Genomic DNA, 27,385 nt, shown 5'->3' with positions numbered 1-27,385 from the left:
GCATAGGTGCCTGTGTTGGCGCATAGCAGCAATTTGTGCACCAGCGCAGGGGAGAGGACATAAATGTAGATACGGCTCATTTCTGCCCTCCCAGTGGCACAGCGTGGCTCAGCAAGGCACTTGCTACGTATGGGCCTTGTAAATGAGGCCCTGGATGTGTAGCAGTCGCCTTATCCTTAATTTAAAAAAAGTCGAGCTTGTCACCTTGAACAGATATACAGATCTCTGGGCAATTACCTACTGGCTTCCTGAGCGGGGTGTTCCCCCGACCCCTAAGACCTCGGCCAAAAGTCTGGGGATGAAGGTCGACAGCCACCTCTCCATGACTGCCCAGATTGGGATAGTCACTTCTAAATCCATTGGGCTTTTAAAATTCATCAGAAAATGATTATTGTTCTTAGAGGCATTAAAGATGGTCAATTCATAATGTCCTGCCTGGACTTTGCTGAGTCTGACTTTATCTCACAGCCATCTCCCTGCACAAGCTGCAGGTGATTCAAAATCAAGCTGCCGCCTCGTTTGAAAATTTCCAAGACATAATGATGTTGCCTTCATCTCCCCTGACTGCCTATTAAGCAGGTTGGTTGTATGGAGTTTAAAGCTGAAAACAACTTGTCAACAGATTCCGTAGCTAAAAGACTAACTAAATGCACTCAGGGTGGCACTCTGAGATCCCAGAACGCACATTTCCTAACCATTCCTCGGTTTTGCTGACAAAGAATGGTGGAAAGGAGGTTTATGTCCTCAACCCTACCCAATGCTCTTCATCACACTATTCACCTAAAAACCACCTTCCCGAGATATAGGAAATCATTGAAATCCTAAATGTTCAAGCAGGTCTTTGAATAGTCTTAGACTTTTGTGACCTTTTTCCTTCCACCTGAACATGGACCCTTTGGGTGAATGCACGCTTAACAACTTCATCTTAACATGATAACAGGTAGAGTCGCAGGAGAGTAGCTCCTAAGCCCTCAGCATCTTTAACCTTAAACCAGCCACTAAGCATGTTCGCCTAACCTACCCTCATTTTCTACTAACACCTTCAGTTTTAGGTACAGCTCACTCCTGTGAACGTTTGGACACCAAGCTCTGATATTCACAAAAATGTTCACAGACACACATCAGCCCCCAGAGGGCACAGCCAAGATTTGGAGCATTCTGGGAATATGTGTTGAATAGTCAGTTAGCCTATGCAGAGCAAATGCTTGGGGTACCAGGAAGGTAGGTGAGTGCCTGTGGGGTGGCCTTGGACGGCTCCTTTTCATTGTGGTATGAGACCCTCCCTGTTTTCTTGCTGCGAGCTAAGTGGAGAAACGCTCATGAATTCTTAATAACTCCGTTTTACGTTGTGCAGTCATCAAAGGCGGGCCTGCCCTTAGTCGCTGCAACCCTCACCAAGCTCAGTGGTATTTATCTTGTCTACTTCAGAAGGATGAAATGCTGGTCACATATGTAAATATGGAGCACTGATCTAACTTACTGGGTCATTTTTCAGTTATCACTGTAAGTTAACCCTCAAACTTACACTCACCCATGTGTTTATTCTCTCTTGCAGTAAGTACTCTCTAGTACGTCTGATTGATTTGAAGATGTCATGCTTACTAGCATTCTCATTACTATTTTGCCACATGGAAGGTCACTCCAAATCCCTTTCGATACACTGCGTTTAAAAGAAAGAACATGACTTCAGTGGTTCTGGTGGCATAGGTGTGTGTCCCTCACCCTGGGATTGCTTGTATGGCCTCTCCCTCAACTTTCCTGGTTTTATAAATGATGCCTCCTTCTGTATCCTGGGCTGTTCAATGGTGCTTTCCTCAGTCTCTGTGGTCACATGAATGGTGTCTCCCTCAACTTCTTTGGTTTCATGAATGGAATATATGTGATATACAATCTGAACTAGCGCTGAACTACAAGGGTAAACACAAGCCTTGTTTACACTTTGGATACATATGGATTTGTGCCACTGTTTGTAATAAGTCATTTATTAGTTAGAAGACTCTCCATTGACCTTGTTTTGATGAAAACCCCACCAATAAATAATGTTCTTAGGTCAAAACGTCAACCTGCCTATGTGCTGGGTGTGTTAGCACCTGCTCAAATCGGTCCGTGTCCTGATGAAGCCTCGCTCATACTGTAAATGTTCTTGGATCACAATACCAACATGTCTATGTGTTGGCTGTGTAAACAACTGTACAAATATGAAACCTAAGCTGCGAGGACGGACTCTGTAAAGATATAATAAATTGCATTACTTAGCCTATCAAAGAGGACCCCTGCTTTCCTTTATATTTAGATACGTAGGTTCCCAGGAATAGCAGACTGCCCCTTATTTTTTGCAAATAAAGGACAGGCAAAGGCTCGGTTACAGAGTCACTGAGTCCGAGTTAGATAAAGGTGATATCAATTGGTATGACTTAGCGTGTAGTCTGAATGAATACACTGATATTTGTAATGCATTTTTGTTTACTGTGAAAACCAAAAAAACGTTTTGTAAACAAAAGGTAGCTATTATGAAGTCTGGCTTCTTTGAGTAGCATGTATTCTGCAGTGCGTGGTGCTAGTAGTTGAAGTGGGTCATCCCAGAACTGGCAGTTGCTGCCACCAGAGGGCAGGGGTCTCCTAAGGCAAAAAAACGCATTTGCAATGCAATAGGTCTCACATTTTCTTGCGTTTGAACTATTGGGGTTGTAAATGCATAACTGGACTTTTTTTGCCACATAAATTGGCCAGCATGCTGCATAATTTTGTCCTCTCTGTAACATAATTCCAGTAGCCCTGCATGTAATTAAGGCATTTCCATTTACCTTCTTCCTCTATATAGTTATGCAAAAAATGAAAATATTGCCTCAAAAAAAACTTAATGGAACAAAAGTAGTGAAGCAACAGGAAAATCAATTCTACATGTAAGCAGATAAGAACAATTACTTTACCTAAAGGCGTGTGGAGCTGTTCACATGCAGCGAAAACGTTAAAATTTTCCACACTCTGTGAAATTTATTTACATGATACCAAGCTCCCTTAATGGCTGTGTATTATGCAGTGCTAATAGAACCTATTTGAACACTCATAAAATCTGCTCTTAGAAAGAAAGAAAATAAAAAAACAGCATACTAAGAGTTAAAAACAAAAACACGAAAGAAAACGCAACTGACAATAGGAACATTCTAAATTGCGAACGAATTTAAGGCCACATGTACGAAATATAGGATTTGCAACTCGCAAATTCCGAATCAGAGCGACTCGCAATTTGCGAGTCGCAAAACCTTATGTTCAACAGTGTCAATGACACTGTTTGTGATTCACAAGTGGGTCTCAAATGACCTACCTCATGAATAGTCATGACGTAGGTCACAATTTGTGCCCCCATTGGGAACGGCCACCCTCACAGGGATGTGGCCTGCTGGAGACAGCAGACCACCATGTCTGTGACTGCTTTTAAATAAAGCAGTTTTTTTTATTTTTATATGCAGCCCGCTTTCTTTAAAGGAAAACGAGATGCATTTAAAAAAAAAAAATGAAAAAATGTTTTCACTGCCATTCACAAAGGGGAAGGGGTCCCTTGGGGCCCCCTTTCCATTTGCGAATGGGTTAGCACCAGTTTGAAACTTGTGCTAACTGCGATTGTTTTGAGACTGCATTCGCAGTCACAAAACAATCATACATGGGACTGCGACTCGCAATTAGGAAGGGAACACCTCTTCCTAATTGCGACTCACAAACCCTTTTTGCTATTTGGTAAATAGTTTACTAAGTCGCAAAAATGGGTCTGTACATCCCAAATTGCATTTTGCACATCGCAAACGGGCCAATTCCCCGTTTGCGATGTGCAAAATGCTTCGTATATGTGGCCCATAGATACATAGTAAATGTAAATTAGCTTGGCAGCTATGCAGAGGTGTGTAGGGTTGAGAATAAAAGAAAAAACAGGTAGGATGGGGACCAGGAGGGTCGAGAGCTTCTCCTTATCCTGACAATGTCATACTATTATGAAAGGAAAGAATAAATTGACTGTTTGGGGATATGCAAAAATGTATCAACATACGGAGGTGAAACCAGATATCTGACGACGTGTAACAAACGAGACTTCCTAATCCAGTTGCTAAGAGGTGGGGCATGTTATGGGCAGTCAAGTAAGTTATATAAACCACCAAAGAACCCCTGGCACTCAGTCTATGTAGGAGTGGATTACTGAATATTAATGTTTTTTTTTTCAAAGTCATCTTAAACGTATGAGCTAGGATTATGAGTGCCTGTGATCAAATCAAATAGAGCTCACGGACCCTCTGGATGAAATACAGGTAGCTGCACGGAGGAAGCTGGCTGGGGCAGTCTCAGTGTTATGATTGCATATTGCACTACAAACCACTGCAGACTGTGCCTTGCTCACAGTCGCACCACTGCGCAAATTCAGAGCAAGGGCACAAAGAAAACAAGCAACGAAATGGGAGGGATGGTGTGGACGGGCAGACGCAAACAGGACATTTTGGGACGGGCAACAGGTGCAACAGCACCCCTTATTTCCAAAGGATGTGCCTAATGTCGAGGCGCTAACTCTCCATTGATTAGTGCCTGTAAATAGCATTGGATTCGAACTGAGGGTGCTGCCTAATGTGCGAGAAACAAGTCATTGTCTCTGAAATCATGGTGGACTTGGAAGTGTCCGTCATGTACCAGGTACAATCCTGTGTGTGACTAACTCTCTCCCAGCCCGAAAGTATTTTTGAAAGACTTCTCGGCAAGGTGACATTCGCTATCCCAATCTTACCGACATTAGAGAGGCACTTGCCTGACAAGTTACTGACTCTTCCTCATAAGCACTCTCCTGCATGGGAACGACTACCCAAACCCACCATTTCTTCCAGAGAAAGTCTCACATGACACTGAGACTGCACCAGCTTTACTGGCATTCAAGTCAATATGCGGCATGGGACCGACTCTACCCAAGCCTCATCTGTCTTTCAAATGCATCAGTCTGCATGTGACTGACTTGCCGTCTTGAGGGACTCCCTGTCCCAGGATCACCTTGCTGCTCACAGCGGGGGCGGAGCCAGGAACGGAAGTGCTTTTTAGCACGTCCCGCAGCCCCGCATCGATGTCTTGCCGTCTTCAGGGACTCCCTGTCTCAGGATCACCTTGCTGCTCAAAGGGGGACGGACCCAGGAACGCAAGTGCTTCTTAGCATGTCACGCAGTCCTGTATCGCGCAATGGATGCGGGATGCTCCGGGCAAAGCCCATGCCAAGGGCAGGCCCATCCGTGCCCGTCTGAGACTGCCTGAGGCCGGGCTTGGCCACCCCTCTTGGATCCGAGGTAGGAATTGTTGAAGGATCACTTTGCTGTCTGGTATTATTATTTTCATATTATAGTTTACATTGTGCATGAAATGGGGAAGTGCAAGGCAAAAGGAAGCCTTGCAGTGGGATCAGTGCAAACTAAAATCCTGAAGCTCCATCAAACATCGCACACCCTCTCTAACTGTGTGTCCAACGAAATAGACACCTTGATTGAAGAGGTTGAATCTATGTTGAATAAAAAGGAGAAGAACCCACGAAAGGGGTTGACAACTGGTACCCTTGCTCCCTTTTTGACGGTTAGACTGCCTAACAAAGGAAATACCCCTATAAATGGAGATCCCTCGACAGTACTGGTGTCCCAGGTTGAAGGTACAATTGCAAAGCCTTTGGGATCAAGTTTAGTGCATTTAAGTACTGAAGACGCTATACCAGGTAGCGTGATTGTCCACAACATTCCTTGTACAAATCGCTTTTTGCCGTTGGAACTACAGGACCAAATCTGCGACCAAGGAAGCTCCTCCTCAAGTTCACGACCCCTAAATCAACATCTTTCCACGGCTCCTTCTCAGGAGGAAGTGGTCTCTCTTATTACTGGCCTAAAAGAAGAAGTGAGGGAGCTGAAGTCATTATTGGTGGAAGTACTAAATACTCTTTGTTCCACCAGTTTGAACTATATTGTTTCTACTCAAAAGGAAGAGCCTTGCCTGCCTCTATTAATATTAGCACCTCCTTACAACAAGGAATTATGACGAACGTAACTGGTTCCAGTTCTTCTGCTAGGTCAGCATATGACGCAAGAGAACCCTCGGTTAAGCTCTCTGGTTCGTTTTGCCCCAAGGGTCACTCTGGTGTTCCACTTGGGCTTCGACCGCATGCAAAGTTGGTGTGTGATTCGACCATTGTGCAAAACTCCTGTAAACGTTCTGGTAATGGCCATTCAATTTATATGGGTAAGGTACCTCTTTTACCTTCTAATACACAAGAAGATAAATCATCACTAATAAATAAGGCCATTCACTGGATACGACACTAAGACAATGTGGTTCTATCATCCATTCAGATATAATATTGGCCAAACTTTTTAGCGAAAAGGCAGGCCACTGGGATTTCATTAAACTAATGCTATCTAGTCCAAGCTTGGTAAAGGGCCTGCTAACTATGGAAGCCCGAAATCCCATTTGAAATAGTTTGAATATCTGTCTTAAAAGCAGTTGGCCAGTGAATAGTTCCTTATTGAAGATAACTCCTTCCATTGTGAATATTAGGACCCTTAATGAGGGATCTGGGTCTTCAGTTCCTCCGGAAGAGATGTCTGTTATGGTCCACAACCAGGAATATGGTTGTCGGATTGAAAGGTCAAATTCACATGAGATAGAACAAATAGACGTTGCTTTGGACATCGATTGACTCTCTCCTCCTACAGATCCCCGGGACAATATTGAATCCCCCTATAAGATTAATTTACAGCCAGCTGGAGATTTAGATTTAGAACCTTTTTCTCAGAGGAGTCTGGCCCCATTGATTAATGTTAATTTGGTAAAATCAAAACCTATGGAGAATCATGTAAAAATGTGCACCCTTGAGTTCCCCCAGAAGGGCCCCAGGGATCTCGAGACTTCAACTTCGGAGTTTATAACATGGAATGTGGCCGGAATCCGTAATAAATTAGATGATGTTGATTGGGGAGAGTACATAGATAAATGTAATATTTGTTTGTTTCAGGAAACTTGGGCCACCTCAAATGTTTATAGACAATGGTAAAGTTCCTTTTGCAAGGAAGCTATGCCGTCACCGGCTGGTAGAGCAGCGGAGGGCCTTATTACCTGGATAAGAATTTCTGAGGTTGGAAAAATTAAGGAAGTCCATGTGGATTCAGCTGATATATTGGCACTATCTATTCAGTTAAAGCAAGGCTTACCGTTGCTGTGCGTTAATGTCTATAATAGACCAGACCATTCTAACCAAATGTCTAAAACTATCCAGATGTTGAATGCCCTTGTGTTGGATTGCCTTTCGTCGTATTTTATTATTATAGCTGGCGATTTTAATGTGTCCCTTGAGCCCAATTCTGCCTTTTCTGAGATTACCCAGCTAGAAGATTCAATATGGAATATTCCTCCTTATTCGTCCCAGAAAAAAACAGCCTAAATCTAGCATTAGGGCTCTTCAGGTCATAGATTTTATGATAACTCATGGTCTTCGGCCAGGAAATTGGCGTTTTCCTTCGGACAATCCTGCAAAACCCACGTTTTTTAGACAGTCTTATAGTAGTATCCTTGACCTTGTACTTATTGATGCGAGAATATGTTATATTATTAAAGATATGAAGGTGGGTAACCAATATAATAGCGATCATGCCCCTCTTTTGGTAACATACAATAGGCAGTTTTTTGTAAAAATAGGTATACAACCAAATCATAAAGTCCCCCCCTTTCTAGAGGTGTCTTCCAATAAACGTGCCCTGAAATGGGATCTCTTTAGAAATTCTCATAAATTATGGGAAAAACAATGTGTTTTAGGTTCATCCCATCAACTATCTGACGGTTCTTGTTCATATACCCCAAATGAGGCTATGGCCCTGCATGCAGGCCTTTTTTCTGCTCTGAAAGAGTTATTCTTTAGAACTACCAGGGAGAATAAACGCCCGGGAGCAGGACAGCACCATAGATGGTTGGTAAGGTATGTAAGGATGCCAAGAGCAGTCTTATAAGAGCAATATAATCAAAAGACAGAGCCACGATAACCTACCCAATGTGTGAGTATGCAATTGCACTTAAGACTTGCAAAAATCACTGGGAAGAGATATCATGGCAGGATCTATTGCTGGCTGCTCAAAACTTTTTTGGTCCTTGGTGGCCACAAATGGACAAAAAGAGAATTTTAGATCTGACTGCCATATCACCCCCGAAAATTGGATTAGCCATTTTACTGAGTTGTATAGTTATGAGCCTGTTTTACTTATTGTTAATTATAATGTACCAACAAATGTGCCGTCCCCTGCAGTCAGTTTTACACCCTTTTCTTTAATCCCTTCGCTGCCAGGCCTTTTCCCCCTCCTGTGCCAGGCCTTTTTTTGGCTATTTGGGGCAGTTTGGGCTTAGGCCCTCATAACTTTTTGTCCACATAAGCTAACCAAGCCAAATGTGCGTCCTTTATTTTCAACATCCTAGGGATTCTAGAGGTACCCAGACTTTGTGGGTTCCCCTGAAGGAGGCCAAGAAATTAGGCAAAATACAGTGATTTTTTTTTTTTTTTTTTTTAAATGGGAAAAAGTGGCTGCAGAAGAAGGCTTGTGTTTTTTCCCCTGAAAATGGCATCAACAAAGGGTTTGCGGTGCTACAATCACCAGCTTCCCAGCTTTCAGGAACAGGCAGACTTGAATCAGAAAACCCAATTTTTCAACACAAATTTGGCATTTTACTGGGACATACCCCATTTTTACAATTTATTGTGCTTTCAGCTTCCTTCCAGTCAGTGACCGAAATGGGCATAAAACCAATGCTGGATCCCAGAAACCTAAACATTTCTGAAAAGTAGACAAAATTCTGAATTCAGCAAGGGGTCATTTTTGTAGATCCTACAAGGGTTTCCTACAGAAAATAACAACTGAAAAAGAAAAATATTGAAATCGAGGTGAAAAAAGCAGCAATTTTCCTCTACGTTTTACTCTGTAACTTTTTCCTGCAATGTCAGATTTTTGAAAGCAATATACTGTTACGTCTGCTGGACTCCTCTGGTTGCGGGGATATATAGGGCTTGTAGGTTCATCAAGAACCCTAGGTACCCAGAGCCAATAAATGAGCTGCACCCTGCAGTGCGTTTTCATTCTATATCGGGTATACAGCAATTCATTTGCTGAAATATAAAGAGTGAAAAATAGCTATCAAGAAAACCTTTGTATTTCCAAAATGGGCACAAGATAAGGTGTTGAGGAGCAGTGGTTATTTGCACATCTCTGAATTCCGGGGTGACCATACTAGCATGTGAATTACAGGGAATTTCTCAAATAGATGTCTTTTTTACACACTCTCTTATATTTGGAGGGAAAAAATGTAGAGATAGACAAGAGGCAATAACACTTGTTTTGCTAATCTATGTTCCCCCAAGTCTCCCGATAAAAATGGTACCTCACTTGTGTGGGTAGGCCTAGCGCCCGCAACAGGAAACGCCCCAAAACGCAACGTGGACACATCACATTTTTTTAAAGAAAACAGAGGTGTTTTTTGCAAAGTGCCTACCTGTAGATTTTGGCCTCTAGCTCAGCCGGCACCTAGGGAAACCTACCAAACCTGTGCATTTCTGAAAACTAGAGACCTAGGGGAATCCAGGATGGGGTGACTTGTGGGGCTCTGACCAGTTTCTGTTACCCAGAATCCTTTGCAAACCTCAAAATTTGGCTAAAATAACACATTTTCCTCACATTTTGGTGACAGAAAGTTCTGGAATCAGAGAGGAGCCACAAATTTCCTTCCACCCAGCGTTTCCAAAAGTCTCCCGATAAAAATGATACCTCACTTGTGCGGGTAGGCCTAGCGCCCGCGACAAGAGATGCCCCAAAACGCAACATGGACACATCACATTTTTTGAAAGAAAACAGAGGTGTTTTTTGCAAATTGCCTACCTCTAAATTTTGGCTTCTAGCTCAGCCGGCACCCAGGGAAACCTACTAAACCTATGCATTTTTGAAAACTAGAGACCTAGGGGAATCCAAGATGGGGTGACTTGTGGGGCTCTGACCAGGTTCTGTTACCCAGAATCCTTTGCAAACCTCAAACTTTGGCTAAAAAAACACATTTTCCTCACATTTTGGTGACAGAAAGTTCTGGAATCAGAGAGGAGCCACAAATTTCCTTCCACCCAGCATTCCCCCAAGTCTCCCGATAAAAATGACACCTCACTTGTGTGGGTAGGCCTAGTGCCTGCGACAGGAAATGCCCCAAAACGCAACGTGGACACATCACATTTTTTTAAAGAAAACAGAGGTGTTTTTGGCGAGTGCCTACCTGTAGATTTTGGCCTTTAGCTCAGCCGCCACCTAGGGAAACCTACCAAACCTGTGCATTTGTGAAAACTAGAGACCTAGGGGAATCCAAGATGGGGTGACTTGTGGGGCTCTGACCAGGTTCTGTTACCCAGAATCCTTTGCAAACCTCAAAATGTGGCTTAAAAAACACATTTTCCTCACATTTTGGTGACAGAAAGTTCTGGAATCAGAGAGGAGCCACAAATTTCCTTCCACCCAGCGTTCCCCCAAGTCTCCCGATAAAAATGACACCTCACTTGTGTGGGTAGGCCTAGTGCCTGCGACAGGAAATGCCCCAAAACGCAACGTGGACACATCACATTTTTTTAAAGAAAACAGAGGTGTTTTTGGCGAGTGCCTACCTGTAGATTTTGGCCTGTAGCTCAGCCGGCACCTAGGGAAACCTACTAAACCTGTGCACTTTTGAAAACTAGAGCCCTAGGGGAATCCAAGATGGGGTGACTTGTGGGGCTCTGACCGGGTTCTTTTACCCAGAATCCTTTGCAAACCTCAAAATTTGGCAAAAAAACACATTTTCCTCCCATTTTGGTGACAGAAAGTTCTGGAATCAGAGAGGAGCCACAAATTTCCTTCCACCCAGCATTCCCCCAAGTCTCCCGATAAAAATGATACTTCACTTGTGAGGGTAGGCCTAGCACCCGCGACAGGAAATGCCCCAAAACGCAACGTGGACACATCACATTTTTTTAAAGAAAACAGAGGTGTTTTTTGCAAAGTGCCTACCTGTAGATTTTGGCCCCTAGCTCAGCCGGCACCCAGGGAAACCTACTAAACCTATGCATTTTTTTAAACTAGAGATCTAGGGGAATCCAAGATGGGGTGACTTGTGGGGCTCTGACCAGGTTCTGTTACCCTGATTCCTTTGCCAACCTCAAAATTTGGCTAAAAAAACACATTTTCCTCACATTTTGGTGAAAGAAAGTTCTGGAATCAGAGAGAAGCCACGAACTTCCTTCCACCCAGCGTTCCTCCAAGTCTCCCGATAAAAATGATACCTCACTTGTGTGGGTAGGCCTAGTGGCCGCAACAGGAAATGCCCCAAAACGCAACGTGGACACATCAAATTTTTTTAAAGAAAACAGAGGTGTTTTTTGCAAAGTGCCTACCTGTAGATTTTGGCCTCTAGCTCAGCCGGCACCTAGGAAAAACATACCAAACCTGTGCATTTTTTAAAACTAGAGACCTAGGGGAATCCAAGATGGGGTGACTTGTGGGACTCTGACCATGTTCTGTTACCCAGAATCCTTTGCAAACCTCAAAATTTGGCAAAAAAAACACGTTTTCCACTCTTTTCAGTGACAGAAAGTTGTGGAATCTGAGAGGAGCCACAAATTTCCTTCCACCCAGCGTTCCCCCAAGTCTCCCGATAAAAATGGTACCTCACTTGTGTGGGTAGGCCTAGCGCCCACGAAAGGAAATGGCCCAAAACACAACGTGGACACATCACATTTTTTCATAGAAAACAGTGCCTACCTGTGGATTTTGGCCTCTAGCGCAGCTGGCACCTGGGGAAACCTAGCAAACCAGTGCATTTTTGAAAACTAGAAACCCAGGGGAATCCAAGATGGGGTGACTTGCGGGGCTCTGACCATGTTCTGTTACCCAGAATCCTTTGCAAACATCAAAATGTGGCCAAAAAAACACTTTTTCCTCTCATTTCGGTGACAGAAAGTTCTGGAATCAGAGAGGAGCCACAAATTTCCTTCCACCCAGTGTTCCCCTAAGTCTCTCGATAAAAATGGTACCTCACTTGTGTGCGTAGGCCTAGCGCCCACGAAAGAAAATGGCCCAAAACACAACGTGGACACAACACATTTTTTCACAGAAAACAGGTGTTTTTTGCAAAGTGCCTACCTGTGGATTTTGGCCTCTAGCTCAGCCGGCCCCAGGGGGGGCAGAAATGGCCTAAAATAAATTTGCCCCCCCCAACCCCCTCACCGGGAGCGATACTTGCCTACGGGATCGCTCCCCGCGTGACATTGGCGCCAAAGAAAAAATCCCCGGTGCCTTGTGGTTTCTGCCCCCTTGGGGTCAGATTGACCTAAAATCCGCCAATCTGCTCCCCAAGGGGGGCAGAAATAGTCTAAATACAATTTGCAGCCCAGGGGAGCGACCCTTGCCGAAAGGGTCGCTCCCCATCTCTAAAAAAAACAAACAAACAAAAAAAAACACACAAAAAAAATTGCATTGGCGCCTAGAGGTTTCTGCCCCTCCCTGGGGGCAGATTGGCCTAATAACAATAGGCCGATCTGCCCCAGGGGATGCAGAAATGGCCGGAAATAAATTTGCCCCCCATCCCCCCCCCCCGGGAGCGACCCTTGCCTACGGGGTTGCTCCCCCTGCGTGACATTGGCGCCAAAAAAAAATCCCTGGTGCCTAGTGGTTTCTGCCCCCCTTGGGGGCAGATTGGCGTAGCAAAAAACGGCTGATCTGCCCCTAAAGGGGGCAGAAATGGCCTAAATACAATTTTCCCCTCCAGGGGAGCGACCCTTGTCCAAGGGGTCGCTCCCCATCTGTAAAACAAAAAAAAACAAAAAATCCCTGGTGCCTAGTGGTTTCTGCCCCGTGGGGGCAGATTGGCTTCATCAAAATAGGCCAATCTGCCCCCAAGGGGGGCAGAAATGGCCTAAATATAATTTGCCCCCTGGGGGAGCGACCCTGGCCTAAGGGGTCGCTCCCCACCTAAACAAAAAAAAAAAAAGAAAAGTAGATTTTTTTTTTATCCCCTGGTGCCCTAGAGGTTTCTGCCCCTCATGGGAACGTGGCATACACACTGGCAACATTTTTGGAAGCAATTTGGTATATTAGATGTAAATCTCTGGAGTGTAATTTATAATGCATTGTATTGAAGTTGTTAAGAGCATGGAACTGTAGTTTGATAGTTACACATTTTATAGATAATTCATGAATATTAGTTTACAAACAAGAGTAGGAGTTGTGCTGTACCCCTGAAGTCATGTTTTTAATATCGGGTTACAATTTTAAATTTATTATATCATATTGGATCTTATTCTTTTATCATTATTCTTACTTTTGATTCCGTATGTGGCACATTTGTTACATGGGCGTATGCCATTATTAGTCAGAGGATATTATAACACCCTTTTTATTATATTTATCAAAGTGTTTTGTAAATGTGCTTTTATGGTATCTTTTTACCAAAATAAAGCTAAACTTGATGACTGACTTTTCTATCTTGCCAGCAGTTTACAGGCATTACTTTAGTAGATTCCTCCCATCTCGCTGGTGCTGCAGGCACAGGCTCACAGCCTGCCCTGCGTCAGTCCTGACGCTGCTTAGAGCAGCGTCAGGATTGGCTGGGAGCGCCCTGTATGAGTGCTCCCAGGCACACTGGGAGCCTGTGCAGGCTGTCTCCAGCCCAGCAACAGTGTTGCTGGGCTGGAGAGAGCCCTGTGCGCATGTGTGTTTGGCGGGCCCAAGACGGCCGGCCAAACACACATGCACTCTGAGGGGGAGTGCTGAGCACGCCCCCCAGTGCACGTCACCCCGCGGCTCCATCCCCTTTTCCCAAAAAACGATCATAAACACAGTTAATGATCATTCTTTGGGAAAAGGTTTGCAGCTACCACTGCAGGCGGAGGGCAATGCTCCTCCACCCCTATGGAGGAGCCGCCCCTGTGTAAATTCAAGGTCAGACTCCCTGGCCCAGCCCCACCCTGCCTAGTGGCCCAGGGGAGGAGAGCGGACCTGACAGCTGCCTACATACAGGGATCTGGGGCAGGATCTGAACCTAGAGCTGGCGTCCAAAAGAAAGCACACACCTCATGCTCTGCACTCCATGCCCCGCTCAGAAAGGAGTGAGCAGCAGCCTCTATGTCACTGCAACCATCCACTGCATGCACTGCACTTCAAGCCCTGCTCAGAAGGAAGTAAGGAGCGGTCATCAGTGCCACTGCACCCGACCACTACACGCACTGTGCTTTAAGCCTTGCTCAGAAAAGAGTGAAGCACGCACCCAGCCTCACTGCCCTCGTGTTCACTGCACACAAGCATGAACCCACGATCAACCACAGCGGCCTTGAGCACGTAGGAGAGACACAAAAGTGAAAAAATAGTTCTCTAACAGAAAAACACGTTGGCAATCATACAATTATCCATGCAACAGGGTCAGACCTGAAGGCGGTAATAAAACTGCCCCAAGGCGGAACAAAGGTAAAGAAAGCATTTACCAATAACATCAAGGGATTTTTTCAAAGCAAGCCCCAGAAGGGATGATAGTGAGGGGTGTGAGGTGGACATGGTTAAAAGCTCACAGATAGAGAAGAACACGTTGGAAAGCAGGGCATGCGCGCTGCTACACTTGACCTAAAAATGGGCTCTAGTACATTTTTAAGTTAAGCGCTGCACTGGACTGTCAGAATCTCCCCATTTCTCTACAGTGATGATTGCATGTGTGTTCTGGTAATTGTTTTCCTAGAATATATATCACATGTTTGTGGAAGGTGAATATTTAACTTTGTCCACATTTCTGAGACCAAAAGACAAGTGTGGCTTAGTATATCCTTAGAATGGAAGAATATCTATGCGTTTATTATCTTATTCATATCTGATTTTTCTTACAGGTCCTGCAATACCTTGGTCTGGATGTATCAGAAGGGAAAAGGAGGGAGCTGCGGCATTGTCTGGTGCCTGATCTGCAGGGAACTGTAACGTTTGGAGGTCATTCTAATACATACATATATTGAGTGCATTTAATGTTAAAAATGTATGTGTGCAAAAGCGTCTTCTTCGTAGATAGGGTACTTCTGAAAAACATACTCATTGCATTTGTTCTGGAATGTGTGTGTATTTATCCATGTGTGTGTGTCAGTCTTTGTACAGTGTGTGACGATATATTAAAACTTGATCACTACATGTCTCTGTAAAAACATGGTGTCAGTATTGTCAATCTGCTGTCAATGTGGGTGTTTTGTGTGTGAAGACAGGTGTGTGCTTTTGTGGTGAAGTGAGTGAAGGCTCTCTTGCTGTCATCGACATGGGGACCAAATTAACATGACAATGTAGTCAAATGTTATTTTTGTGCAGCAGAGTTACTTAAAATTCTGTCTTCTGTTAATGCTTTACTGTGATAACATTTACTCTGCTCAAGTTTATAAATTTCTTGGTGATCAAAGTGGACTTGTAGTTAGAATGCAAATTAGCCCTTCATGGCAAGCAATGGCCAGTGCCCACAGGGGTGCATGTGTGGATTGTCTGTGAGTTGTGTGTGTTTTATTGTCTATGTGTACACAATGAGAGCCTCTGTTAGCTAGCCACTTCCTCTTCTCTAACCACAGTAGTCCTATACATATGGTATTTATGTGTACAGATTTTAATAGAGGTGCATGGCTCCCCACCATGTTGAATGAGTGTGATCTAGGAACATTCCACTGAAAATTCCATGGTCTCCAACAAAATCTTCATACAAAAATGCATCCGACTGGGTCATGCTGGAAAATGAAACGTAAAAGGTCCAAATGCAGGGGAATGAAAAACACTTCTGGTGACCTCAGGGCATTGCTGTGAAGCAGCTTACTGAGTGGTGCCTATCGCTCCTCTTTCTCCTTCCGGGCTTGGGCCAAGCTCATTTCTGAGGGCATGAAACTTGATGCTCCTGCTTGAAGATTATCTGGCTACTCTGTGGGGCCCACAAAGCAGTCTCATTGTTGGGCTCTGGACCATAGATCTGGTTGGCTATTGAGCAGAGGGAGAGTCATGAGTGATGGAGAGAGGGAGCTGGAAGAGAGGTAAGAGATCTGCAGTGTGCTGAACCATAAATCCCTGGTCTGACAGACATTCAGGAGATTTTGTGGTGTCAAGGTGTGTCCTGCTGATCTTGAAATGGTTGATAATGCTGATTAGTAGTGATGAGCCCTTCCAGCATTTAGTAACTGTGCCCATGGGTGCTGCCTTAAGGTGCCATTAAGTCAACAGGGGGCAGAGCAGAGTGTCCCGAAAAAAACATTACCCCAATCCTACTTGCTGTTTGAGAGAAACCCGACCGCAGCCCTGCCTAGTGGGAAAGGAAAAAGGGAAATTGCCCCACTTTGAGAAACCAAAGAAAATATAGCTGGGACTGGAAACTTCCATTTGGAGTCGTCATCATCATCATCATCTTTTATTTCGATTCATTGAATCATAAAATGTAAGATTAATAGCAGAGATAAAAACCATCAAAAGATAAAATGTTATGGCATACATTTCTCCCAATCACACATTTAAAACAGTCAAATGTAGGTGGACAAACAATATGAATAAAAATATACAAAAGATTAATATTCTTAAGTTAATTTTAACCCTTTGATTTGAAAGTTACTCCTTGCTACTTAGGGATCTTGCTCTAATCTGCCATTATTGCTACTAAAAACTTTGCTACAGCACTCACTGCTGTGTCATGGGTGCTTGTTCTGCAGATCCTGAGGGCTGAATGACGATCCCTAAGGACCAGACAATTACAGGGGGGTCTGATCCAGGGAGCCCTCTGCTTGGTGTATGCAGGACAATGAAATAAGACATGACTGATGTTTTCTTTGATCTTGCATCCCATAGGGCAAGAATCAGTTAGACCATCATTCTGCTTCCATCTGGAAACAAAATCTCTCAAAGCTAAGGATCTAGTCCTAAACCTAATGTAAAGTGCACATGCTGAAGGCTGTAAAACAGTATCAACATAATGCTCAAATTCATAATAGCACTTAACTGTTAAAAAAGTGTCCGTCAGGCTGCCAGATGGAGCTGATGCTAGTTCGGCCATTTGCACACTAGCCAGTACGCATCCTTCAAGCTCTGTAGGGCATTTTTAGGAAGGTGCAGGGGATCCAACCAATAACAGGCCAACCCTAATTTGAAAAAGCTATTTTTTACATAACTACAACATACAATTTTCTCGGCTTGCGAGGCCCCAAGAAGCTCTCTTAACCATACCCTATATGGATCTAACATGTCTGTAAACCAAACCCTGATCCAGTACTGTAGCGGTCTCAAGGCAGCAATGTCTGCAATACATTGCAGGTTCAGATCCAAGCAAATTTGGGAGCGTGGGTGAGTTTGATGGAATGTTTAACAAGGCCTTTATGATTTGGTTCTCTGCCCTTACCATGTCGTGCAATTTACAGTGGCCCCATAGCTCAGCTCCATACAGAGCTCCCCCTCTGGCTTGGCTTTTATATATTTCTATTGCTGGCGTGATGGAAAAGTTAGGAGATCTTCCAGCGAATCTTAATATACCCCCTGCCTTTCCGTCTTTCGGACACAGTTCACCTTAACAATTGGCCTGTCCATTTATGTGAATTCTCTAGTCTGACTCCCAGGTAGTCAAATTCTGATACTCGTTTGAGGATTACACCATCTAGCGATATGGTTTTCTTCACTCTATGTTTGCTATTGCCATAAACCATATATTTGGTTTTGGTGCTGTTTATTTGCAAGCCATGGTCCTTACAGAACCCCAAGAAGTTCTCCAGGTGCTTAGATATTCTGGACGCTATTTGTGATGATAATAAAGTTTTGTCAGCATACAGCAAACAGGGTGTCTTTAACCCACCTGTTTTGGGAGTATCATTTTCACAATCATATAGATAAGGGATACCAGATTTATGAATAGAAGGAAAAGTGTTTCGGGGCCAACACACAGCCCTGTCTAACACCTTTCTGAAAAGGAAGCTCCTCTGTTAGTACACCATCTGTTCCCCATCTTATTCTGGCAAAACTCTATAATTCCTGAATCCGACTTAGCAACAGCCCAAGAACTCCGATTCTGCCCATGATCTCTCATAGTTTGTATTGGGGGACTAGAATAAAGGCAGACTTCAGATCTACAAAGGCAACAAACAATCTCCCAGCGTCCAGGTCGACCGATTTCCACTTTATTGTGAGGAACCGGAAGATCTGGTCCATTGTGCTCGTCTTCTGCCTAAAGCCCGCCTGTGAGTGGCTTAGGGCATTGTTCTCCTCTATCCAAGCCCTGAACCTACCCAAAGCTTGATAGGAGAATATTTTCTGTAGGTTATCTAACAGACTAATCTGTCTGTAATTGCCCAGGACCGGCTTATCCCCTTTCTTGTAAATGAGTACGATAATTGCACCTTTCCAGGAGAAAAGGAAGTAACTACCTGCCAAGACAGCGTTTGACACACCATTTATGTAGGGGCCCTAAAGCTTGAGATCAGATTTGAACAGGTCAGACGGAATTCCATCTAACCCGGGCACCTTTCCCGATTTATGGGCCATAATAGTTGCCTCGGTTTCCTTCATGGTAAACGGGGGTAATCAATCCTACCGCTGCTATGCTCCAGTCATTTAAGCTCGCTGGTCCATTTGGGGATACAGGCTCCTGTCTATAAAGTTCAGTCAAGTGAAGGATCCAGTTTTCGGCAGGAATATAGCAATCGGGTCTGAAGCTCTCATTTCGCCCATTGTAGGAGACCAAAGCCCACATTTATACTTTTTGACGTAAACCTGCGTTCGCGCAGGTTTGCCTCAAAAAGTATAGCACCAGCTAGCACCATTCCGAGTCGCCGGCTGGAAAGGATGCTAACAGGGCCAGGGAGGTGTAGGGCAAACCAGGGCTTGTGCGCCAAATTATGCCGCTACACTGTTTAGAGGCAAATAAATTACACACAACCCCCATGGACATGGCTCCTGTCTTAGTAAAGACAGGAGCCATGCCCACCACCCCAATGGCCATGCCCAGAGAACAAATGTCCCCTGGGCATGGCCACGGGGGCCAGCGCCGTGCAGGGAGCCCCAAGTCAGGGTCCCTGAGTGGTGTTACTCACCCGGACTTACCTGGGATGGGTCTCCCATCCTTAGGTGACCTCTTGGTGTGGGTGTGGGTGTCCCTGGGGCCAGGGAAGGGCACCTGTGGGCAATTTCCGACCATGGAAATATGCCTACAGGTCCCCTTATGCCTGCCCAGACCCAGCAAGCTTAGCATCATTATTTAAGGCCCCCACCCGTGCTGGATTTTAGCACAGGGGGATAAATATGGCACAAAGGCCATATCATCCTTTCCTGGATGGGAACACCTACCTTGCACCTAATTGACGCAAGGTAGGTTTTCCCCTCCAGAAAAAGGCGTAAACTCCATAACTTTGGCGCTAGATGTGTCTAGTGCCAAAGTATAAATATGGAGTTAGGTTTGAGCTGAATTAGCATTAAAAAAATGACGCTAATTCAGTGCAAACCGAGTATAAATATGGGACCAAGTGCCAAAACCGTTTTGCATTGTTTTCTTTAGCTGCCATTAGTAAGTCCTGCCATGTGGCCACCTCCCACTGTGCCTTGCTAGTCTTGACAGCAGCAATTCACTAGGGATGCCAAAGGTAGCAGGCAATTCACAGCAGCAGCGTACCCACGCCTCGCCAAGATTATCATTGTTCTATCCTTTTGTCTTATTGCTTCTAAAAGTCTACACTTGGCTTTTTTACATCTATTATCAAACCATCTATTGGCTTTACCCAAATTCAATTGCCTGCTACCTTTGCCATCCCTAGTGAATAAGACCTTCAGGGAAGCAAACATCTCAACGTGTTTCGCCATAATCTGGTTTGGGACGTAGCTAATAGATATAAGTGCTGGCAATTGACTAGAGGCTAGGTTGTACATTCTAGCTACTTGAGCACCTGAATTCCTAAAAGCGTCCCATTTTAAAATACGTTGGGTACTTGACACCACTAAAGGAGGGATAGTCTCTTGCTTCCATGGGTTACCCCCCTTTCCAGAAAACCACTTTTCCCACTCCACCATAATGGGGAATGGTCACTATTGTGTTGCTTTCCCACCCTAAAATCTTTAATCTCCTGCCAGATCCTTACATCTAGAAGCACACAATCGATGAGGCTGCTATGGCTACCTCTGAAGAAGGTGGGATTGGCTGGGCTATCTGAGGGGAAACGCCCATTTACTGGCTGTAGGTCATGCGTCAACATTAGTTCCATGATCTATAGTGCCCTACTACTGGTCTTGGGCTGCTTGCTCGCCATTGAGAAGGTTGGAATCCCCCATACAGCATCTTCTGCCTCCATTAACTCTGAAAAGAGGGAGTTTGATTCTATGGACACATTAAAATCTCTGGCTATGAGAACAAAATGTGAGGGTGATGACTCTGCCACAAGTGCGGTTAAAACACTGATGGTTTTCGTAGTTTGATTGGGGAGGCCTGGTCTTTTATAAAGATTAACACATGTGAGCAGGGGTCCCTGATTTAACCAAATCGAGACAGCCAATATGTCAGCTGAGTCAACATATAGGCCCTTATTCCAACCCTGGCGGTTTGAAACCGCCAGGGTGGAGGGCAACGGAAGCACCGCCAACAGGCTGGCGGTGCTTCCAGGGCTATTCTGACCACGGCGGTAAAGCCGCGGTCAGAAAAGGGGAACCAGCGGTTTCCCGCCGGTTTTCCCCTGGCCCAGGGAATCCTCAATGGCGGCGCTGCTTGCAGCGCCGCCATGGGGATTCCGACCCCCTTCCCGCCAGCCTGTTCCTGGCGGTAAAACCCGCCAGGAACAGGATGGCGGGAACGGGTGTTGTGGGGCCGCTGGGGGCCCCTGCACTGCCCATGCCACTGGCATGGGCAGTGCAGGGGCCCCCTAAGAGGGCCCCACCATGATTTTCACTGTCTGCTATGCAGACAGTGAAAATCGCGACAGGTACTACTGCACCCGTCGCACCCCTGCAACTCCGCCGGCTCCATTCGGAGCCGGCTTCCTCGTTGCAGGGGCTTTCCCGCTGGGCCGGTGGGCGATCTTCTGGAGATCGCCCAGCGGGAAAGTCAAAATGACCCCCGCGGTCATTTGACCGCAGTGCGGTCTTTGGGCGGTTTCCGCCCTGCGGGCGGCGCCCGCCGCCCGCCAGACTCGGAATGAGCCCCATAGTTCCTTCATTGTGCCTCTCTGGGGGATTTGTATCCATGTTGTAAGACCCCCTCTTGCCCTCTTTGCAGATGAAGGGGTTGCCTCCATAAAAAACGAAATATACCCCTGCCTATGTACATTCGTGGTGGCTCATGTTTCCTGGAATAAATATACACTGAAACTATCAATAAACAAGGCCCACTCCACGTTGTCAATCTTGTTTCGTATACCCGCTACATTCCATGTGATTAGAGAAGTGTAAAAATAACCAGTTTCCACATGCGCATTGGATAAATCCCTGTCGCTGGATGTTGCGTTCCAGCTCCTGGTGTCATATTTCTCAATGGGAATCCTGACACGTTCAGTCCACCTCAAGCTATTCAATTCAGGATGCCCTTTTATTTCCATTTGGGAGCTTCCCCCTTCAGTCAGTGTGATAGTATTCAGGGGGACTAACGCTTCCCACAGTCAATCGATGTCTGAGAGTTAATCTCTGCACGTTTTACTGGGCGATCTCTGGTTCTTGACCTAGCTCACGTGCTCCCTCCTAGCAATGGCCGTGGAGTGAGCCCTTGGAGATGATACTTGCTCCGTGTTGTCCATGGTAGGTGCCCTCTTAGCTGGAATGTATTGTTCAGGCTAAGAGTTTTTAAAAACAATATTTGATTCATTGCGTACTGGGTTATGAGCCTCCATGGAAATCAGACCTTCTACTAGTATTGGACTAGATAGTGTTAGCTGAATGGTATTCCAATGCTCCGCCTCTCCTGAATATCATTTGGCAGAAATAATGTCTGAATGTATGATAGAGCTGCACTGTCTGACATGTCTTATCCAATGGATGGCTTTGTTTTTTAGTGACATAGTATCCTCTTGGGCGTTCGGTGGTAATGTGGGAACCTTATACATATAAATTGGATAACCAATATTGTGACCTTTAACAAAAGGCAGACCTACCATGGGATTTTGGGCAACTTCCACATGAGGGCGGGTCTGTAAGGGGGAGCTACTATGCCTGTTTGCCCTTGAGCCATTTCTACTATTAACTGAGGATACTCTTGCTTTGTCGGCTTCCTTAATGGGGCCTGCACTAGGTGAGTTTCTCGGCTCAATAGGGCTAAACGTGGCTTGTTTCAAAAAGTTTTTGGAAAAGCTTTTTTCTCCCCTTTCCTTTACTGCTGATCGAAATATGGTGAGTGCCTCTGTCATAATTTGTTTGAGTTCCTCAACCTCTTTTTTCAGACCAGTGATAAGGTTTACCACTTCTTTCTGGAAGTTAATGTTTGTAACCTGTTGTCTAGATATTTCCAAATTTGCGTCAACATAACCCATTCCGGGAGAAGTGTCCAGGTTCCCCAACAAGGAGAAGCTACTTGAGCAAGATACTTCATGCACAAGTATACTTCTGTTTAGAACACATGCGTCTGTTCTCTGTAGTGGGCTTGATTCCCTATCCTCAGAATTGGCTTTGCCATGTTTCCCTTGTGCTGGCAATGCAAAGGGAGCGTCCATGTTGATCCCTTTTTAGATGGTCTGGGCTTAAAGAAATAAGAAATAGAGACTTTTTTTTGGCCTCTTTGGGGCTAGTCTCTCGTTTCCTTTCAATATAGACTCTACTTCTGTGATTAAAATGTCGATTTCAGTAGTGACACAATTAGAAGATTTGGAGGATTTATGTGCCTTGGGAATTTTAGGTAAAATGTCCTCCACCACAGGACTCCTTGGGGCTTTACTCTTCCCCATCCTCTAGTCTATGCTGGAGAGTAGCAGTCTATGCTGGAGAGTAGCACTGTCTTCGAAGTCAACTGGATACAGTCACAATATTAAGAATGCAAGCCCTACCTTGAAACCAAGAGGGGCGGCCCAGCCCAGCCTCTCACGGCCACTGATGGGCACGGACGGCCCGCCCTTGGACTAGGCTTGGCCCGTGCACGCCCTGAGCTGTGGGAGACCCAGCGTGCTTAAGAGCACTCTCCCAGCATGTCCTCCCAGTGCTAGGGCCACCCACTGTCCTGCAGCCCCCTGGGGCTTTGAGTCCCTGACTTTCCTCTGGTGTAAAGGAGTGAAGCAGCGTCCTGCACTGCGGGAGACCCAAAGTGCTTAAGAGTGCTCTCCCGGCGTGTCCTCCAGTGCTAGGGCCGCCCACTGACCTGCAACCTCCTGGGACTTCAAGTCCCAGACTTTCTTTGGGTGTAAAGGAGTGAAGCAGCGTCCATTTGGAGTCATGCTTACCTGAATCAAACTAAAAACAAAGTGAACAGCTGGATCTATAGGTGTGATTTTACCACACTTGGCCTCCTGGCAGGGAAGGGCCACCTGAAAAGCTTGCAAAGACTAGAAGTTGTGAGGTTATTGAGAGTGGGACTGGGATGCTTTGTGTACGGGTGTTGCTGGGCCTTGCTGGAGGTGTAGCTTGAGAGACTACTGGTCTTGTGATTAGATTAACAATATGATGAGATGAGATCGCAGCTCAATCAGCTAAAACAACTGGCACGTGATTGCTCCCACATGTTCACACACTTTATATTTAAGGCAAAGTGAAACTTGAATACCCTTTCACGGAGATATGTGTATATCAGTCAATATGGGCAAAGACAGGATATTGAACCTGCACAATCAGCATATAGCTGCATTGAGGGGGTAAACATATTGCCATCAGAAAGGTAGTAGTAAGTCCTGACAACTGCTGAACCCATGTAGACAAATGTATTGTAGCAATTAGAGTTCATGGACAGTATTGGAAATCACAACTTACTCAATTTCAAAGAAAGTTCCTCTGAGCTGAGTTCAGGAAAGTGGTGTAGGGGCTCAAGAGATTGAAATTGCTGTGGAGCATATCACTGAGAGCAAAGAATAAGCGCACACTGGACAACAGGGTCTAACTAGAGACCACAGTAGAACGTGCTGAGAAGCATTCATGAAGCAACATCCTGAGGCTCATAGGGTTCCCTGAAGGGATAAAGGGACCTTCAGATAAGCTGTTTCTACAGAACTGGTTTTAAGATTTCCTTTGTACCAAAGGGCTCTCTTCCCTCTGTTCAGCTGAGAGAACCTATAGAGCCTAAAGTGCCATGGCTGAAGCAAAGCACACCACCAGGAGCCCTTATAGCCAAGGTATTTAACAGTAACAGTAACTCCATCCAGTAACGCAATTTGGCACTCAGATAAGGTGAGATCATTTAACTTTGAGAACTCCCCTATAATGACTTACACAGACAATGTTTCTCAGGTCTAAGAAATGTATAAGAGACTTAACTGGTCAAAATAATGCTGGGAGACAACAATCTGAAATACATTATTCAGCCTAGTCAAGTGTGATAAAAGATGGAAAGATGCATATTTTCACAAAGCCCAAATTATCATGGGACAACAAGAACAAACATGTTTTACTCAGCTCACAATATATTAAATGCAGAAGTTAGTAATGACCACCACCATAGGTTCTTGTAAGAAACCTGTATGAGTAGGTTTCTGTCAGAGCTCTCCCTGTTCACAGCCACTTATTAAATGGGGTGTGGTCCCATAACCCTACATGGCAGCAAGAAGTTGAGGCACTCAAAGACCTGCCATTGAAAGCTGACCTGGGAACTGAAAAAGACTTCTATTGTGTATCTAACTGGGACACAAGCAGATCTTGGGGCACTGAATGGAAATCCGTAAAAGTGGTTTGTGTGAGCGACTGATAAGGGCAAGATTTATAGCACCATAATGGCTCTAAAAAACAATCCACCACCTAGAGGCCTAAATACAGACCTAGAACCTGATTCTCTGATAGAACTAGGGAAAAGGTTGGCAATAATGCAAGAATAGAAGAAACTAAATAACTTATGTGACGCGCTGTCTAAATCCTCACGCTCTCAATATAGGGAAAAATATCATAGAGAGGGAGACACATGACTGCCTGCCTGGTCACTTCATTTGTGACAACCACAAAGAGATATCTAGCCAGAAATTAACATAACAGTGAGATAGAAAATACTCAAGTGGCTGTTAATAACATCTTTGTTAGATACTTGCAATTACTGTATACTCAACTGCACTGCCTAGATATAGAATAAATGACAGAGATTATGGTCTAAACTCACACCAGGCTTGAGAAAAGCCCTAGAGAGTGGAAGCTTGCCCAGGAAGACACGCTAGCAGTATTATATGTTATGCAGATGGGAAAGATAACAGGTATTAATGAGGAGAATATTGTTTTAGATCATGCACATTCCGAACTGATAACTGACAAGCTTCTGAATGTCTATGAACAGGATGAAGGCCCAGGTGTATTGCTGATATCATAAAGGGAGACACTTGTCCATAAGGTGCAGAAGCTAGGAATGGCCTTCGGAAGGTCCTTCAGGATTTTAAAGGACCTGGGCCCACATTAATGCTAAATAAATGTAGATACCAAACTGCTCAGCAAAGCACTATAATCTAGACTAGAGGAGGATGATGACCACTTGAGTATAGCCAGATCAAAGCCGGTTTATCCCAGGATGAAATACAAACATAAACTCTAGATGGCTCTCCATGTTATGCACCAACTGTCCAAAAGTGGTAAGAATTTGTTCCACTGTATACAATTTCGACCAAATCTCACTATGAGCTAAAGTATTATAATCAGTCCAAAATGCCAAAGTAAAGATGGCAATGTAATATCAGAGTGGCAAAAATTAGGAAAAGGCTCTCACCAGGTCTGTACCCTATTCTTTATGCTCTTTCCTTAGTAATGGAGTCGCTAGATTGTAATTGTAATTGTAATCGTATTTATATAGCGCTTACTACCCCTGACGAGGCGTCGAAGCGCTTTTCGATGAGTAGCACGCTACTCCGGTACCCAACAAGAATTAGTATGGATTAGTATAATTTAATAAGGAGTACAGTTTTAGTATTATTATGAGTTAATTTGAATTGCGGATATGAGAGTTTGTTAGTTAGATTGACTGGAGTAATGGAGGGGTGGAGGAGGAAAGAAATCCAGAAGTGTTAATTGGGAGTTTATCCTTCATTTACTCAATCCAAAGGCTTGAGATGAATAAAAGGGGGGCGGAGGGGAAAGAGGATGTGGAAGGGTTAGGGAGAGCATAGTAGCAGGGTGAGATGAATGCAGGAGAATTTAGTAGGGTTGTGTGGGAGGTCACAGAGGTAGAGTGAGGTTTGGTGAGTTAGATGTGGGGGTGGAGGGATGAGCTTAGGCAGAGATATTTAGGAGATGAAAGTGGTCGAAGGGATTTGGGATGAGATATTTAGGAGATGAAAGTGGTCGAAGGGATTTGGGATGAGTCCGAGTGAGAATGGAGGATAGTTTGATAGAGACATGACATAAGAGCGATGAGTAGATAAGTGTGATAAAAAGAGAGCAGAAATTCATAGAAACATGCCAGGCACAGAAACAACATATACACATACATACACATATATATATATATTTATACACACACACACACATGACTATACACACACATCTGCACATACAATACATAAGTAGAATCATGGGTAAAAAATACTTAGTCGTCCATCCATCATCCTGGTAAAAGGCGGGAACTCCCCCACCTACCTCGAGGGTGGACGGGGCGTGGCCCAGCGGGCGGAGCCCACAGGTGCTCCACAAAGGGAGAAACCCTCCACTCTGTGTCTCCATCAGAGGAAGACAGAACCCGCGCGTCCCAGTCAGACACAGACCACGCTCCAGCACATCATCAGCTCACCTCCAGGAAGGATTCCAGATCCCCTCCGCCATGGGATCTCTGAGCGCACAGCCCCGCCCCGCCCCATCCCTGCTAAGCCCAAGAGCCAGGGTGGGCCGTCCTTTCCAGAAGGTGAGCTTCAACCGCGGCATCTGCCGCGTCCACATTGTACACTAGGGTACGTGATGGGCCACGGGGGCAAAACGTCTTCAGCAACCTTGTGTGCCCCCGGCAATGTCATTGCCACTAGTGCGTCCCCGCGGAGATGTCCTCGCGCCCCTGCGCATCAACAACGCACCACGCGAGTCGGCGGCAAACGCAGTGGGGTCGCCTTGGAAAGGTGTCCATCATCCTGGCAAGAGGCGGGAATTCCCCTACCTACTTCGAGGGTGGAGATGGCATGCTTAGGTACAACTTGAAAAACTGGGGCGGACACACTGGAGTGATAATACTTATGGCCCATGCAATGACAATATGCTCTTCGATTTCATGAGATGGTCCGTTGAATCTTGAGAAAATT

At 45.0% G+C, this 27,385-nt stretch overlaps 1 protein-coding gene across 1 annotated transcript in view; it reads left to right on the top strand.

The window, feature by feature from the left end:
* The window catches only part of LOC138262424 (syntaxin-binding protein 4-like), a 374,700-nt gene that overhangs the window by 189,455 nt on the left and 157,860 nt on the right, over positions 1-27,385 (top strand). Inside the window, exon 4 of the mRNA XM_069212325.1 lies at positions 14,921-15,017. Coding sequence (XP_069068426.1) covers positions 14,921-15,017 — 97 coding nt within the window. The remainder of the gene's footprint in view (positions 1-14,920; positions 15,018-27,385) is intronic.

The sequence above is a fragment of the Pleurodeles waltl genome, chromosome 10 (genome assembly GCF_031143425.1).
Source record: "Pleurodeles waltl isolate 20211129_DDA chromosome 10, aPleWal1.hap1.20221129, whole genome shotgun sequence".
NCBI lineage: Eukaryota > Metazoa > Chordata > Amphibia > Caudata > Salamandridae > Pleurodeles > Pleurodeles waltl.
This window is presented reverse-complemented; position numbering and strand designations above follow the sequence as displayed.